The sequence below is a fragment of the Lichenostomus cassidix genome, chromosome 1Ab (assembly GCF_008360975.1).
Source record: "Lichenostomus cassidix isolate B80296 chromosome 1Ab, HeHo_3.0, whole genome shotgun sequence".
Lineage (NCBI taxonomy): Eukaryota > Metazoa > Chordata > Aves > Passeriformes > Meliphagidae > Lichenostomus > Lichenostomus cassidix.
Genome location: NC_139481.1, coordinates 5,681,108 through 5,697,505, shown reverse-complemented (window position 1 = coordinate 5,697,505; position 16,398 = coordinate 5,681,108). Strand labels below are relative to the sequence as shown.

Sequence of the window (16,398 nt, the reverse complement as noted above, 5' to 3'; positions counted from 1 at the left end):
GCATCAATCACAAGCAGCCAGGGCTTGAAACGTTTATGGCAGGAGGGTGTAGAAGATGGAAAGCGAAGTAGAGTCCCATTTAACACGCCTGCTGAGAGATGGTGTCTTTTTGCTATCCTTCCTCTGCTCTTTTCCTCATTCTCTTTTCTTCAGGCGAGCAGTAATCTTGTGACATTTTGTGTGATGGTGAAATGTTGCCCTCGTTGTTGATGTTGTTGTTGGGGTGATAAATCCTGCTTACTTGGGAAGTTGCTATGGGGAAAAGCTCATTAGTCCCTTAATTCAGCAAGCAGTACTTCACTCCCTGGGTCAGGCAGAAGTATTTGTGATCTTATAGCTCTTCTTCAGATTGGCATTGAAGTAAAATGAACTTAAACCCTCTGTAACAGGCACAGCACTGCAACTGATCAACAGGAAAAAAGAGTTTAGTGATAGTGTTTATTCTTATCTCTCATTGGTTTTACTGCAGGGGCCACAGTTGATGTGGGGACCCCACTACAAGCACATTGCACTCTAGTTTGCTGGGCTCTGGCTTTCTAATCATGCTTTCTATTATTTTACTTGCCCCAGTATTGGGGGGTGCCATGTTAACAAATTTCATGTGACTAACAGGCTAAGTTGTTTACTGTGGCACTGTATTACAGCAGTGAGACAAAACTCTCCAGGGAGAGCTCTCTAGGAGACTGAAGCTCAAGAAATAGCTGCTCTCTTTGAAGCCTTCTGGGAACAGGCTGCTCGAGATTCACTCTAGAGATTGCAGGTGGCATTGTGGAATTGGTGTTTGGGAAGCAAGGAGCTGAAGGGGTCTGTGTAGATGTGCAGTGTGCTCCTGTGTCAGTCAGAAAACCAGACGTCATGACAGGAGGTCTTTCGAAACAATTCAGGCAGATGCAGACAGAGATAGGTCATGGCTTGGTGTGATAAGGTACTAGTTACAAACACCAGTTCCCTTTCTAGGCTGTTTCTGACTAAAGAAATGCATGCTGCATGCTCCCCTAGGCCCCAGCTGCAGGGCAGAGACAGTTTGTACCAGAGTTACTTGTAGGAAATGCAGACTCACTTTCATTTCCTCGCAATTCACTTGACATTAAGATCAGCTGTTGTCTGGGGAGATCCATGGTCATTTCTGAATTCTTGTAAGGGGTGTGTGTTCTGAGCAGAACCAGCATCCCCAGTGTTCCTAGAAGAATTGGTAGAAATAACTTCCAGGAAGGGTGTTTTAATTTGAACAAGCTCTAAGCCTTCCACAGTTCTCTTCAGCATACCACTCTTGGCTTTCTTTTGTTTCCTGTCTCTGCAAAATATCTGGGGATTGCCTCCTTCCAGTTACAGCTTCTGAGATTAGGAGTGTGGGAGCTGCTGTGGTTGCTGCTGCTCAGTGTGCTGCACAGGAGAGCACATTGCACTTCACAGCCTCACAGGAGAGGGGATGAGCAGGAGGAAGAAATGTTTTGTTGTCACATCCTTTGTGGCTGTGGCAGTGCAGCGTGGGTCCAGTGGCCACCAGGCAGTGCAAAATGTTTGGTCTGCTCTTTCCTGCACCTTGATTGAAGCCTCCTCCTGGGTTCATACACTGACCATGAGAAGGTATTGTCTGCTCTATTCCAGCATGTTTGGACAGAGGGGAAAGATGGGCTCTGGTCTGGTCTGGCTCTCTAGCCATGCATGCTAAGAATATATATTTAGATCAGAGCTGTTTAGTTGCCTGCAAGTGTTAGACTCAGTCTGAATTTTAAAAAAAAAATTCAGATTTCTAGATTTTTTTTGCAGAACTCTGGACTGATTTTTTTGACTTGGCAACATCCCCTACTGGAGTTTCTGCTCTAAGAGATTTTAAAGACAAGTCAAGTGAACTTTGGACTTTGCAAGTATTAGCATTACCTCCTGTTATGCCTTCTGATTACTTCAAATTCCAAACTTAATTCAAGGGGCATGTGCCATCTTAGATCCAAGGTATCTAAGAGGAAAGGCCAGAATGGATTTCCCCTCTCAGGATGACATTTCACAGGGCATGGAGGTGCTGAGCCTATTTTACCTAAGAAACACGAGCGGCTTCTAAAGCTATGTACATGATGAGTGAACAATGTGATTTCTGGATAGCAACGTTTTCTGAGCCCATCTTCATCGTGCTGTGAATCAGAGCCAGTTGGGTGAGAAATGGGGCTGCAGTTCTGCTGTAGGGAATGTGCTGTGGTTCTGAGCATAACAAGCAGCACATGGTGTGGTACAGCTCTGGTTACTCAGGCAGGTTGTGATCTTTCCCCAGCACTGCCCTTGTCTCTGTACTCCTCAGTGTCCTATTCTACCCCTTGTTTGCTGTTTCGGTTTGATTTTTATTTTATCTTACACTATTTTACTTTATCTTTTTTTGGATTTTGCTTCTTCCAACGTACCCATCTCCCTCATTTTTTTTTTGTTTGTTTGTTTTTTGTTTTAATTCCCGTCATTCCTTTAGACCACCAACCTGGCTCCCACCTCCTCCAGTGCCACTATTTCCTTAGCCAACCCCGAGGTCTCCATACTAAATTACCAATCTGCACTCTACCAGCCCTCAGCGGCGTCCATGGCTGCGGTGGCCCAGCGGAGCATGCCCCTGCAGACGGGGACAGCGCAGATCTGTGCCCGGCCAGACCCCCTGCAGCAAGCCCTCATCGTCTGCCCACCAGGCTTCCAAGGTAAGGGACACTCACCAGGGCTTGGCTTGCTGTTCCAGCCAGCTCTTGTGGGGAATGGGGTTGCTCAGTGTGGGTTGTGGGGCAGAGAAAAAGGCTGGGCAGTCAGAGCAGTGAGGAGGTGTTTGCGATGGCAGAGGATCTTGCAGGCACCTCTGACATCCTGAGTTGGAGGCAGGTGGACTAAAACAATAGGGCAGATACTGGGGATGCTTGTCATCCTTTGCCCTGAGCAAAAATTGAGGCTCTTTTGCCGTACTTTGATAAACTTGAAAGCTTTCCCACACAATAACAGTAAATCAGTACATACAATAATGGGTCATACTGTCACCTCTCAGTGACTCAGTTGCTAAAAGGGGAACTCAGGAGCATAATGCAGCAGGGAGTGTGGTGGTTGTGGACACGAGGGTTCTCCCCCATAACAGATGCTCATGACCATTTATGAGTACAATTCCCTCAGCTCCAGCCCTGCTGCAAACAGCTCTGCCTGTGTATACCAGTGGCAGATACTGTTGTCAGACAGCTTGGGAGATGATCAGTGTTAACCACTTGTCCTTCTCTTAACTTTACATGCTGTAGCAATTTGGGAAAACCAGCCAAGTATCTGTAGGAAGTGGTCTAAATAGACCTTCTTCAGGTGGTGCAGTATCTGCTCTTCATTTCTACAAGCCTGTGGGTGCAGCAGTCTCCAGGCACTTGTTAAATATTGTGCAAGATTATCAAAGCTCTTTTGAACTAGAGAAGTTTAGCTAGACCTCTTCTACGTAGTTAAAATGCATCTCAAGGGTTTGACTTCAGAAGTGTCTTGCTGGAGTGTGTAAGAAACCATCTTCAGCTTGCTGCCTTGAGAAGGCTCCAAAGCAGAGGAGGCAGCACAGGCTGTGCCCTGCACTAAGGTGCTGGAGAGGGAAGATTCCTCCAGCTCAGTTAGGCTAATTTGGGACTCAGTCAACAGTGATTGGAATTTGGGGTGTGCTAGGACCTTTTAAATATGAGTCCCAAGAAACTGTGCTAGAGAAAATCACCTGTTCCCACCAAGGCCGAGGAAGTATGGAGGTCTGGATTCCCATCCCACTCTGGTGTAAAGAGACTATTCTCACATAGCAATGGGTTTTGGCTTATAGAGACCTTTTTTTGATGTTAAACCAGAGCATATGGGGAAGAGAAGCTATTCACTCCCTTCTTTTCCTTTTCTCCCTGTACACATTGTATTGCAATATTTCCCGTGCATTTGAGGTACCCTAAAAATATGAACTCAGTTAATCCCTTAGTGCCTTTGGAAATGTCTTTTCTGCACCCTTATACACATACCATGTTTGTGAACATTTGATGGGCATCTTTGGGCCAGGCTAGAAGGTGTGTTTCATGTTCTACCAGATTATTCTGAATATTCAGAGGGGTTATTTGGAGGAACTGAACATTGCAATTTAAGTGGACATCAGGGAGTGCCTTTAGGCACCTCTGAAAGCCAGCCCCTGTTCGTGGCAATGCTGCTGGTGGCTCATGCTGTCCCTTCTGTGCTGGTGGAACAGGGTTGCAAGCCTCCCCTTCGAAGCACGCTGGGTATTCGGTTCGGATGGAGAACGCTGTTCCCATTGTCACTCAGGCTCCTGGGGCTCAGCCTCTTCAGATCCAGCCGGGACTCCTCGCACAGGTAAGGAATTCTAAAGGCACCAGGCTCAGCAGGTATTTACTGGGGTGTTTGGCTGTTGGAGGCTGAGGAGAGAAGGTTTCTTTGAGGCCTTCCATGGTGCAGTTTGGAGACTTGGGCAGCTATATCAGGGTCTGCAGCTTTTTCTGAAATGTCAAAATTTCCCCCTGCTCATTGTTCAGCTCAAAGGCTATGTCAGAGTTGCAAAAGCCACTGGAAAAACCTTTCCTTCTGCTTTTCTACTGGTGTCAGTGGGAGACCCTCAGGGAAAGCAGTGTCAGGCCTGTGCTGCGAAGGAACCAATAATAACCTTCCTGCATCCTCCTGAACTTGTAGTCTTGGGGGTAATTTGCAGCCAGGAATTGCACTGGTGAGTTGCATGCTGCTGATAAATATCTTCCATGCTTTAAGTTTTCACTGTTCTGTTTTATGAGCTGCACCTCTGTTCTTGAGGTATGAGAGAGATGTAGGAGGCAGAGGCAAGGGCCCCACAGTCAGAGAGCTCTCCTTGTCAGCAGTTCTTATTGGCACAATTCTCTGAAATGTTCTCACAGGAAAGCATGGTTTTTCCTAAAACAACCACACAGGAATGGGTACTACTGATCACATTCACATCCTCAAGAGGAACCCCAGCTCCTCAAAGCAGAGGAGCAGTTCATTCCTCCTTGTGCTGGCTTTAGTGAATCTGCCTCTGCTGTTATTGAGCTGGTGTCATGGCACCTCTGCTGATACCACACAGGGAAAAACAAGTGCCTGGTATACTTAATACTAAATTGTGCAGCTTGGAAAAGATGACCAACTAGTTACAAAGGCATTTCTCTAGCTCAGGCTTGTTCGATCTGCCATGCCAGCACATTCATATGCAGTCAGGTACCAGCAGACTTCAGGGTTTACGCCACTGCTGGGGTAAGGCTGTTGGTGCTATTGCCTTCCTTTGCCAGTTGTCAGTCACCCTTATCTGGTGAAGACAGATCGAAATGCAACTTGCAGCCTGTGTGATTTCCATCAGCTAACGTGCCCTGCCCCTTCCCAATAGCAGAGCCTTTGTCAGAGGGCTGTCTGAAACATCAAACCGATCTCTGCTGCAGGCTGATGTAACAACTGACATTGGCCAGCTCCCTTGTTTGGTAGGAAGGGAGAGCCTACAAGGCTGGGAAACAAAAGCCATGGCAAAGCAAGGAGCAGTCTGTGCAGGCTCAGTGGCTGGCACCTCTTGCTTGTGCAAGACGTCAGCCAAGGCAGTGAGTGAAGGAGGTCACTGAGCTTTACATGCCCCCACCATTGTGCCAGGCCTCCTGTGGTGTGCTGTTGTTTGGGGCTTGAAGGGGTGAGGGCTGGAACCGAAGCATCTCAAAGGATCCTGAAAGGTCTCAGTACCTCCTGCTCCTTTCTTCTCGTGGTGGCCTTGTGGGGCTCTAGGCAAGCAAGGAATGTGTGGTAGTAAAGCTCCTCCTGAGCACCCTCCCACCCACAGGTTACCACTGTCAGTGCTGCCTCTGCCACATGAACACCCATTTCATGAGCTGCCCCTTTCTACTGACATTTCATTCCCTGTCACTTCCAAAGGAGAATTCTGAGAAACACTCCTCACTTGGGTAGATATTTAATTTTGGGTGTAATAGAAGAGAGGCGATGTGCCTGTTGCTGTGCCTGTTTGTCTCTTGCCATGAGAAATGCGTGCTGTCTCTGATGGCAGGGTGCTCTGATTGATGCTGGTGGCATCTGGTGTCCGTGGGCCTCACTCGGTTCGGGCTGAGCAGCTGGTCTGATAAACAAATCTGTACCCAATTCCAGTTTCCTGAATGGAAAAACACAGCTTCTTTGTGATGCATTGTAGTCACATCTGATCTCGGCGGCTGCGTGTCTCTCTCCCAGCAGAGAGCTGCTCCTCTCATGCACAGCTGCTTATCTAATGCTCTTCAGCCTGGACTGTGTGACTGCTGCAACTGCAAGAGGGACTGGCCCTGGTAGAGAGTGCAGTGCCTCCAGAGCCCACTTCTGTCTGTCCCCTGCTTTATTTGTCCTGCAGATCAGGCATGGTGCTGCTCCTTGTGCTCCCAGAACTCTGTAGTGCCATCAGACTTTCTGCCCTGCCCAGCACATGGCACAGGTTTCTGTGCTTGCCCTCCTCAGGATGCCTGTGGCTGGTAAAGCCTTACTGCATCCCAGTGCAGCCAGCATCCAGTTCTCCTTGTGCATTTTGTACAAGAACAGCTGTCTGGAGGAGGGTCCAGCTCAGAAACACTGACAGAGCTTGAGCATCATCTCTGGCAGCTGTGTGTCTGCAGCCTGTGGCATGGAGCTAGGCAGTGCAAGGCAGAGTAAGCAGCCTGCAAGCTGCAGGGTCAGGGGCTAAAGTAACTTGTTTGTAACTTCTCTGGGTCACTTTTCACCCTCTCAAGCAAGTGTGGTCCACATACTGTATGCAGAGGCCAGTGAAAGAAGACTGATTCTGTCTTTTCTAATTGCTCACTACAACTTCAGATCTCAAAAGAGGCAAAGCTGTGCAGTTTTCCAGCAGGCTTCCATGATGTGACCCAGAACTGTCCTCTGCCCTTGAATAACACTCTGGATTTTTGATTTTCTCTCCTTTTAACTCCTTCCCAACAATACTTCCTACAGAGGTCCTGCCACTGGCTTTCAAAACAAACACGTTATTCTATTAGTTGTTCCTGCTCTCTGTCTGGAGCACAAGCTCAGTCACACCAGGGCACCCACCAGCTCCTGAGGACAGTGGCCAGAGCATTGCTCCACCACTCCAGCAAAATTTCATAGTAATGCACTAACTGGGAACAGGCTGCAGCTGCCAGCACAAGCCTTCCATGTGTAAGCACAGCACACTATGCTGGTGGATCAGCCTAGACAAGTCTTATCTGCAGATTAAATGATTCAGTGGTCCTTACCTAATAAGTGAGGAATTTGTGCCTAGGCCCTGACACTGCATCTAAATTTATGCACTGCAGTCGGACAAGGAGCTTAGATTTGTTCTGTTCCCTTCCTGAAAAGGGAAGGGCAGTTCTGGCTGCAAGTAAATCCAGGTAGTCCCGTGGGACTGACTGCAAGAGTAGTTTAGTCTCCTCTTTTAAAGCAAAGATGAGGGAAAAAAAGGAAAAGAGAATGGTAACAAGGTATTTTTCCTTCCTGATCGTTTCATGCCTTTGCCTCTTCCTTTGACCTGCTCCAAGCAGCACCAGTCCACGGTTGTGGCTCCCTAGGTGAAGGGCTCTCAGGAGCCTTGTGACTCTCTGTCCTTCGCAGATGTTGCCAAGAGACCTCGCTGTAGCAGCCTTTTCACGTAACTCAGCAACATGAAAAGTCACAAGATGGTCAAACTTAGGAGCAGAACTGGGAAAAGATGGGTTTTTTGCAGGGGTGGATTGTTGTGGGGTTTGTTTCACTGGGGGATAGGAGGGAATCATGGGGACAGTTAACATGATCCTTGTGAGGATGGGGAAGGGGACAAATGCATGCCTGGCAGAAGCCTCCTCTCAAATTCAGCCTCCTTGGAGCTGTGAGATGACACACCACAGGTCCAGTACAGTAGTGCAGGTTGGGATTAAGGCAGGCTGTAGCTGGCACCCCTGAGTTCCTCAGCCCGTCAGGGAAAAGCTGCCAGAGCCACCTTGGGGCAGCACATAGCAAAGAAAGTTTCCCAAGCCCGAAAAACAATCATCTGACTCGTGTGGAGTCACTGGAGCAGGACAACCTGAGTCATGCCTGTGGCAGCACAGCTGAGGGGTGGTTGCATAGCAGAAGGATGGCTCAACTCACAGGGCAGAGGATTTTCCCCCTTCTAAGGGGTCAGGGGAAAAGCTGGAGAGCACCTGGAGAGGACAGACATGCAATGTGTAGCTGTGCATGGCTCCACCGTGCTTTGGCCAGGGGAGCCCCTGTTGAGCTGGAAGGAGGCAGATGGGCTCCTTGGCCTGTGCAGCAAGAGGTGCTTTTTGAGGAGCACCCAGTGACTGATACTCACTCCCTTTTTGTATCCTACTTTCCCTTCTCACTAAAGCCTTACAGCTCCCCATTCTTTTTTCTGATCCTTGAAAAGTTCGTTTTCCTTTTTATCTCCTTTTAAGTTCCTGAAGTCCTTTAGATCCTGTTGGAGTGAGAAAGTAAGCTGGCTGTAGAAAGGGGAAATTAACAATGGAGCCTTAGTGCCCAGCTGATCTGGAGAGTCAAAATTAGAAGGTGCTAAAAAATTTGATGTTTGGTTTGAAATGCCAACTAGTTTTGATCCCTTCCATTCACAGTTTAACCTAAAACACAGCTGCTGCTTTGTATGGCAGGGATTTTCTTGGCCCCTCCTTTGCGTTCTCTATATTGATAACTATTCCTGCTTTTGCTGTGGTTTCCTAACAGTGTTTGTCATCTGTGACTGAAAGGTGGTAAGAACTATGGGGTAGGACCATGATCATTATTAGGGACCCCAGTTGGGGTGTTCAGAGCTTGATGCCTTTTGCTCAGAAATCTCTTTCCCTCTGTCTGACAGCAAGCATGGCCCAGTGGCACTCAGCAGATCCTGCTCCCTCCCGCCTGGCAGCAGCTGACCGGGGTGGCCACCCACACTTCTGTCCAGCATGCCACCGTCATCCCAGACTCCATGGCAGGCACCCAGCCGCTGGCAGACTGGAGGTAAACTGCTTGGAGGCTCCCTGAAGTACTCACAGGTGCTGCAGGAGCCATGAGGGATGGGGCCTTGCAAGGTTCAGGGCTGAGGGTGATGCCTAAAATGCTGGTAAAAAATTGAGACGCAGACACACAGTATAGGAAAAAGGGTATTACCTGGGTTTAATAGGATCCCAGGTGCACCACAACTAAAAGAGCGCGACGATATCCCGCGTATACAATTTATGGACTTCAGAGATTAGCATACCTATCTAAAATTCCCCAATAAGAAGCCTAACAAATGAAGTAATTGCCCTCTTATTCAAATTACCTCTCCCCAAAAAGGTTACAACTTAGTTTACAAAAACATGTCCCAGTGATGGGGCTCTTTCAAGGCTGGTGCCTCATGCTCTTGAGATTGTGGAGATTGTTTAGTTTTCTCCAAAGAATTCTGAACAAGGCTAGAGTACAAGGGTTATAAACATGTGGGGCTAAGATACAGGGATTAAAAAGTACAGGAATGAGAAAGGGTAAAAGGGATATAAAAAGAGTATAAAAGTACAATGAAAAAGGACAAAAACCCATCAGGCATCAAGGGGAGAACACTGCAGCCACTGTCTGAGAGCCGAGGGAGACTTCTCTGCTCTGTGCCCTCGGGATGCTGTACCCACAGCACTCCTTCCTGGGGAAAACACTCCATCCTGGGCAGACTAGGAGCCCAGCAGGCCCTGGAGGGGAGGGTGCTGGGATGAAGGGTGGTGGGAGGCTGTGGAGGAACCCGCTGAGGAGACGTGGGGTGTGTTTGTAACGTGTGCCTGTGTCCCTGGCCTGCAGGAACACGCACGCCCACGGCAGCCACTACAACCCCATCATGCAGCAGCCCACGCTGCTGGCCAGCCACGTGGCGCTGCCCGCCGCCCAGCCCGTCAATGTGGGCGTCGCGCACGTCATGCGCCAGCCGCCCGCCGCCTCCGCCAGGAAGAGCAAGCAGCACCAGTCGGCTCCACGGTGAGTGCCGCGGCCTCCCCGCCCGGCTGCCCGAGCGCGGCCCTGCCGTGACGGCCTGCTGGCCTGGGAGGTGCTCGCTGACAGCTCTGGGGCAAAACCGATGTGGTTCCGCAGCCCGTGATCACCTGTTTTGTGACACAGGGTAGTCAGGTGTGTTTTACACCCGGTGAGCAGCGTTTTGTGTGGGAGTTAGTAGCTGGAGGAGATGTTCAGGCCCTGTTGATACAGCTTGTTGTGCTGCTGCAGTTACCCAAGGCCTTGTAGTCACCATGATTCAAAAATGTAACCATATTCTCAGTCAGTGTGGCACAGTGCCAGCTGCTGCACCTTTTCTTCCTTCTTTCTTCCTTTCTCCTGAGGTGCAGTGTCTGCCCCTGAAGGGGCTGCATCTTCAGGAGCATGTGCCTGATGTGTGCACACAAGATCTGCCCTTTCAAAAGCAATGGGGTGGTGACCAGTCTTGTGAGCTTTATTGCCACGTGGAGTGCAGGACTGGGGTGGCTTTAGGCCACCTGAGCTCTCCAGCTCCTAACAAAGATTGTTAGCCCCTGTCTTCAACAGTCCACAGCAGCAACAGATACCCATTATTATACCCTGGCCTTATTATGATCATGGCAGCATAAAACAGGGAACATTTTATAAGGATATCTCATGCAGGGCAGTCATTAGAATCTCTTGCTAGGACCATTTGACTCTGCAAGGAGGAGTCTGGGGTTTCTTGACCAACTCAGATGGTAGGATGGTTGCAGTGCCTGTCACAGCACTGTAATCTTGTTTAGAGGACAAGGCTGTTCAAGGTGTGTGTGCAGCTGTTCTGGAGAAGGTCCTCTGCGCTGTGCAACTGTCACACTTCTTTTTTAAAAGACAAAACAAAAAACACGAAACACTGCAGGGGAAAGAACCAAAATGGGTCACCACTTGTGCAGTGGCAAAAACTTGAGCTTGTGGTTTTCCTGGGTGACTGGCCTGGGGCCAGAGGGGCTCTGAGTTCACAACCAGTTTGACTCAAGTTAAGAGGCCACTATTTAAATCCTTCCCATTTATCTGCTCTCTAATGTTGGATTTACTTTGGGTGGGCTCCAGCTGTCTGAGTCTATTCATAACATAGAGAGGCAGCTCTGTCCCCAGCAAGCCAGCAAAAGAGAGTGCCTGTTGCAGCCGCTGTGCCTGTGCAGGGCCTCCCCTCTCTGTCACTCCTGGGGCGGGGTGGCAGTGTCCAGGAGGAATGGGGCACTCTCAGAGCAGAGGGTTTCTGCAGCTTCATTGACTGTGACTCTTTTTGTGCCAAATGAGGAACCGTGCTCCTTTGGAGAGGAGGGTACTCCACGCTGCTCATTGGTATTCAAAAAGCACTTTGAATGCTACTGTGCAGCCATTTGTTATGCAAAAGAGCCTGTGTAAGTTGGTGTAGTGTGATATACTGCCAGGGTGACTTCCTTTTGATGGATGCCACCTATTCCTTTTGTTAGCTTTCGGGCCAGGCTGAACATGCAGCCCAGGCCCCACTGTAGAACAAAACCAGAACTTTGGAGTTTTTTTCCTTTTTGAATCTCCAGATGTTCTGCAATAGTGAAAAGAAACACAACCAAGAAAGGAAGTGTGGGAAATTAGTGAAATGGGCTTTAGTCAGTGTGCTTTGGTAAATAACCCCATCTGTAGACCACACTGCACTGTTTGGCAGATAGGTTTGTGTTCAGATCCCTGATCCAAGTGGGCCTTTTACAACTGGTCAGTCAGGGCAGCTGAAGTAGGAAGACTGGGAATTTTTCTCTACTGCATAGAAAAATAAATATATTGTTTATTTCTTTCTGATTTGTATATGTTGTATGCTGTTTCACATACGACTGCAGTGAAACTGAGTATATGTCCTCCTATCTGCCTGCTCTCATCCATGGGACATCACTGTCCTAGAGGGTAAAGTATTTAGCAGGAAATGTTCACTGAAAAAGACTTTTAAACAGCAGTTCATTTCTGTTTAATAAAAGTAGTTTTCCTGATAAGTGATTATTGTTTTCCACAACAAATTCTAGTTTTACTTCTAGTATTTTCTGGCCAAAAAATATGTGGTCATGATACATCCAAGCAGGATACAGGAGAAAGGGATTATCATTTGGGTGGTTCTTCCTCCTGCGTCAGCCATGCTGTGCCTGCCTTTGTTCTGTATGTCTGAGCTGTGTGACTGGCCTTTACCCTCCCAGTGCAAACTCCGGAGAGGCAGCAGTTCTCATCTAGAAATTTCTAAGGAAAACAAATTTTAATTTGTTTGAAACTACTTTTCAGTCAATTATATAAGTAAGTTGTGCAAGGCACTGTCTTTAAAGAAGTGACTGTGCCAATTTTTCAGGTTTCCTGGACTCTGTAACTCAGTGCTACTGAATCAGAGACCAGGACTGACAAACGATGGCAACAGGCGACTTCAGCCCACAGAGTTTTAACCAACTCACCCCTTTTCCCATTTCCAGAAACACATCCACCTACGAAGTTTCATCCTCGCAGTCCATCAGCTCTCCGCAGCGGTCGAAACGAGTGAAGGAGAACACCCCTCCCCGCTGTGCCATGGTGCACAGCAGCCCTGCCTGCAGCACCTCGGTGACGTGCGGCTGGGGCGACGCGGCCACCAGCAGCACGCGGGAGCGGCAGCGGCAGACCATCGTCATCCCCGACACCCCCAGCCCCGCCGTCAGCGTCATCACCATCAGCAGCGACACGGATGAGGAGGAGGAGCAGAAGCATGCACCCACCAGGTGAGCAGTGCTCTTTGTGTGCAGGAGGAAGAGAGAGGGGCAGAGAAATGCAGGGCGCCAGGAGCTGTGTCTGGGTCTCGGCAGCCACGTTGTCTTTGATTTGTGAGGAAAATAACCAGCTGAAAATAACTCCACAGATCCAGGTGATGCTCCATTCTGTGCTGTACATTTGCTGTGTGATCTTGGAGAAGTGCAGTCGTCTCTCTATGCCATAGTCTCTCATCTGTAGGAGGAAAGAATAGTTTTTTCCATCTCCTTTTTGTGGAAAGGAGACTCTAGATAGCCTGTGGTGATGAGCCTATGTAAGTGAGACGTCTGTTTAAAACACAGACAAAAAGAAGGGCTTGGAAGGAAGAGACCTTAAATTTGCCATTTCTCTTTCTAAGTGATCAGGAATCCGTAAAGAGCATTAAATGACATCTTCCATATGTGATATTTTTCTTTAAAAAGCTCACAAAAACAGTGGATCTGTCATAAACACTCAATAATGATACCTACATTGCAAGAGATTTGCTCAGTCCTGATTGTGTTGCCAAAATATACTTGAACAATTGTAAAAGTGGCAGAAACTGCTTTTTGTCTGACTGCAGAGTGGCGTAGATGAAGCTAGAAAGTGATGGCTGAGTTTGCTCCTCAGAGAATGAACTTACCTGAGTGAACAGTGTGGTGCAGGACTGCTGCCACTGCTGATCATCTCTTGTGGATCAGAAAGGACTTAATTTTCCAGGACTGTCCTTTCAGCACCTTTCATCACATGCAAGTGCTCTGGGTTTCCCATCTGATGCCAGTCACAAGACATCTCTCTGCTTTGTAAGTTGTAGAGAAGTGGCCTTGCAAACAGCTGAATAATTATACCATCTTTATATTGGTAACTGAGATAGGAAATGTTTAATCTTATCCTTCCAGTGTTGTTGAGAGAGGATTATTTTTTTATTTATTGAGAACACACTTCATGGCAGATTTTCGTATAATCACCTGAGATACCTCTCTGTATCTCTGCATCTTTGCAGTGTGGTGATAAGTGAAGCCTGCAAATGTGCACAGAACAGATGAGATGCCTTTGGCCTCCAGGAGCTAAAAATCTGTAAAGAAAAGCCATATGATTCAGGTGTCCAGGCTGGAATTTCAACATTCTTCCTAACAGCCACCACTGCTTCCCATTCTTCTCTCCATGCTAGTGAACTCCACTGGGCAGCAAGAGCTCAGAGCTTCTCAAAGTCAGCCTTGGCATGAATGCAGTGGTTCACAGGACAGCGTAACATATTTCACTTTAAAAATAAAAAAATTAAAAATTGCTTCAACATCCCTTACTTAGATGGGGGAAGAAAGTGTGTTTCCAGAAAGAGTTGCATGAAGACCAGTGTGGAAGTCGAGGGTGACTGTAAATAAGGAGCCCCTTCTTCCAGGGTTCTTGTGGGAAAGGAAGGACAAGACAAAAGAGATGCTGAAAACTCCAGGGTCATGGGAGTTCTTTTAAAGCATGTTTACCCACAGTGCTGATTCCAGGCTTTGGGTCATTGTGTACAAATCCTTAAACTTAGTATCTGGGTGTCATCATTGGGTCCAGAGAGGGGTGAAGGAAAGAGCTGGGATCCTGCAGCCACTTCAGCTAGTGGTTGTCTCCTCTGCTTCAGCATTGCTGCCATCTGACCAGTTTCTTCACTCAGCACCTCTCCAGGAAGACAGACAGAACAAAGTTTAGGAACATGTCTAGAAATTGAGTTGGGAGTTTGAGGTATTAAAAAGATTTGGGTCTGCTGAAGGACTTGGAAAGTTGTCCTGGGAGCCAGACTTACATAAGCAAAGTGGCTTTGATATGACTAAAGCATATTCCGGACACGTTCCTACCCAGGATCAGATCTCTGGCTACTTTTTGTATCCATATGGCATATCTATAGAGTACCAGGGTGCCAGCATTCCAGAAAGGCCAGAGCTTAAGAGCTTGATTGCATTTCTGAGCCACGTGGAGACATTTTGCATGGGCACGAGTGAGTTAAATTGCCTGTGCAGATGTAACCAGAGCGAATGGAGAATTGAAGGTTGAGACGCAGGTGGAAAACAGCATGGCCAGAATGAGAAATTTTTGGTTAAAGTCTCCAGGAGAGCAAAATCAATTTGCTCAGTACCTTTTGACGTGGGTAGATATAAGACCAGATTCTCAGCTGGAGTGAGAGTATCCAGTCAAGGAAGCTGTATCAGCATGTAATGCCAATGAACTTTGTCCCTGTTGAAGTCTTTCTCATTGAAACTTTGTCTCATTCAGGAAAATGCCTCTAAATTTTCTTACTTGTCTGTTGTTTTGGCTCCAAGAAAAATGGGAGTGACAGTGAAGTATGTGCTTAATGTAATCAGTGCCCAAAGGTTCAGGATCTGAGTTGAAAATGAAACCATGCAAAGAATGCATTGTCTCACTCATAGATGCAAATATTACCATATTGGGCAATAGCTGTGGTGTGGGGGTGAAAAATAAGGAATCACTTGAAACATGCTATTTTTCACATCCTAGAAACATTAGCTTTTTTTAGGCTAGAATATAGAAATCATATGGCACTTGATGGATCAAAGGTAATTACCTGATCACATCTTATTGATAGCAGTGGTAACTTTGCATTAACTTCACTGTCATTGAATCAGCCCCTGAATTTGCTACAGCACTTCCTTCTTTTACTTCTTACAGGGCTAGAAACTGACCTTTGACCCATGAGACTAAAAATGTTTGCTTTATCGATTCCTCAGTGGAAAGAGATTGTGGTTGTGAGAAGCAGCAGATCCTTTGATGATGTAAGAGTTTGTCAAGTCTCAGTTTTAAGAAATACCGGTAATGTTGATAGAATAGGAGAGTGCTGATGCAGGAAAGGAGCCCTGGATTTACTGTGACAGAAAAGCCTTTCTGTAATACCAGAGCAGCAGAGAGAGTTTTCCTCATATTGCACATTTTTTATTGGTGAAAGAAAAACCTCAAAAATTAATTGTGATGAGGGTAGAATTTTCCTTTTCCTACTGAAGGGTAGGAAGCGTTACATTACGTGTTTATGAAATACCAACTGATCAGGAAGGCAGGGCAGCTCATTGCTCGTTTTGCACTGCTGATGAGTGTAATCTTGATAAAATCGATATTCATCTGAAAATGTTGGGCTCCTGTTGGGCAGAGGTGCTGGGGAGGTGGCGTGAGATGAGCTCTGGAGGACCTGCTCGGTGGAGCCTTGTCAAAGGGGGCCATCTGCTGGGCCCCAGCCCTGTGCCTAGGGCACAGTCACAGAGGAGGAACCTCAGCTACAGTTCAGCAGAGAGATGGTCAGAGATGTTCAGGGGCCAAATTCGTGATTGGAAAAGCCAGTTCATCAAAAATAAGGCTTTTTAGCTGGCTACGTTGAGTTTTTTCTAGTAATACCCTCAACGCAGTGAAATCTGGAAAAGCTTCAAAACTGCAAGAAGTTTTGACCTTTATTTAAGGGAAGAAAGTGTTAGGGAATTAACTAATTAAGGAGAAGACGTCTCATTTCTGGTTTAATGGAGGGGTTTGTTCCTTCAAAATGTAAGCAAATAATAGGAACATTAAATTAAAATTGTCAAAATAAAAAGGGAACATTGTTACCAAATGGAACTGGTTTTACCTGGTTTCTGCTGCTCACGAAGTTTTGCATGTGATATTTTGTCCCGTAGAACAGCAGTGGGGAAAAACCTGCTTATAAGGAGCATTATAGGAACAGGAAAC

General features: G+C 47.2%; 1 protein-coding gene across 3 annotated transcripts in view; it reads left to right on the top strand.

Moving 5' to 3' along the window:
- The window catches only part of HIPK2 (homeodomain interacting protein kinase 2), a 120,705-nt gene that overhangs the window by 93,908 nt on the left and 10,399 nt on the right, over positions 1-16,398 (top strand). For 2 of the 3 annotated variants that reach the window (XM_085049581.1, XM_085049582.1), the window contains exons 8-12: positions 2,456-2,675; positions 4,205-4,326; positions 8,816-8,958; positions 9,766-9,939; positions 12,402-12,683. In XM_085049581.1, the coding sequence (XP_084905707.1) occupies positions 2,456-2,675; positions 4,205-4,326; positions 8,816-8,958; positions 9,766-9,939; positions 12,402-12,683 (941 nt within the window). The remainder of the gene's footprint in view (positions 1-2,455; positions 2,676-4,204; positions 4,327-8,815; positions 8,959-9,765; positions 9,940-12,401; positions 12,684-16,398) is intronic. The other variant, XM_085049583.1, reaches the window with a different exon arrangement.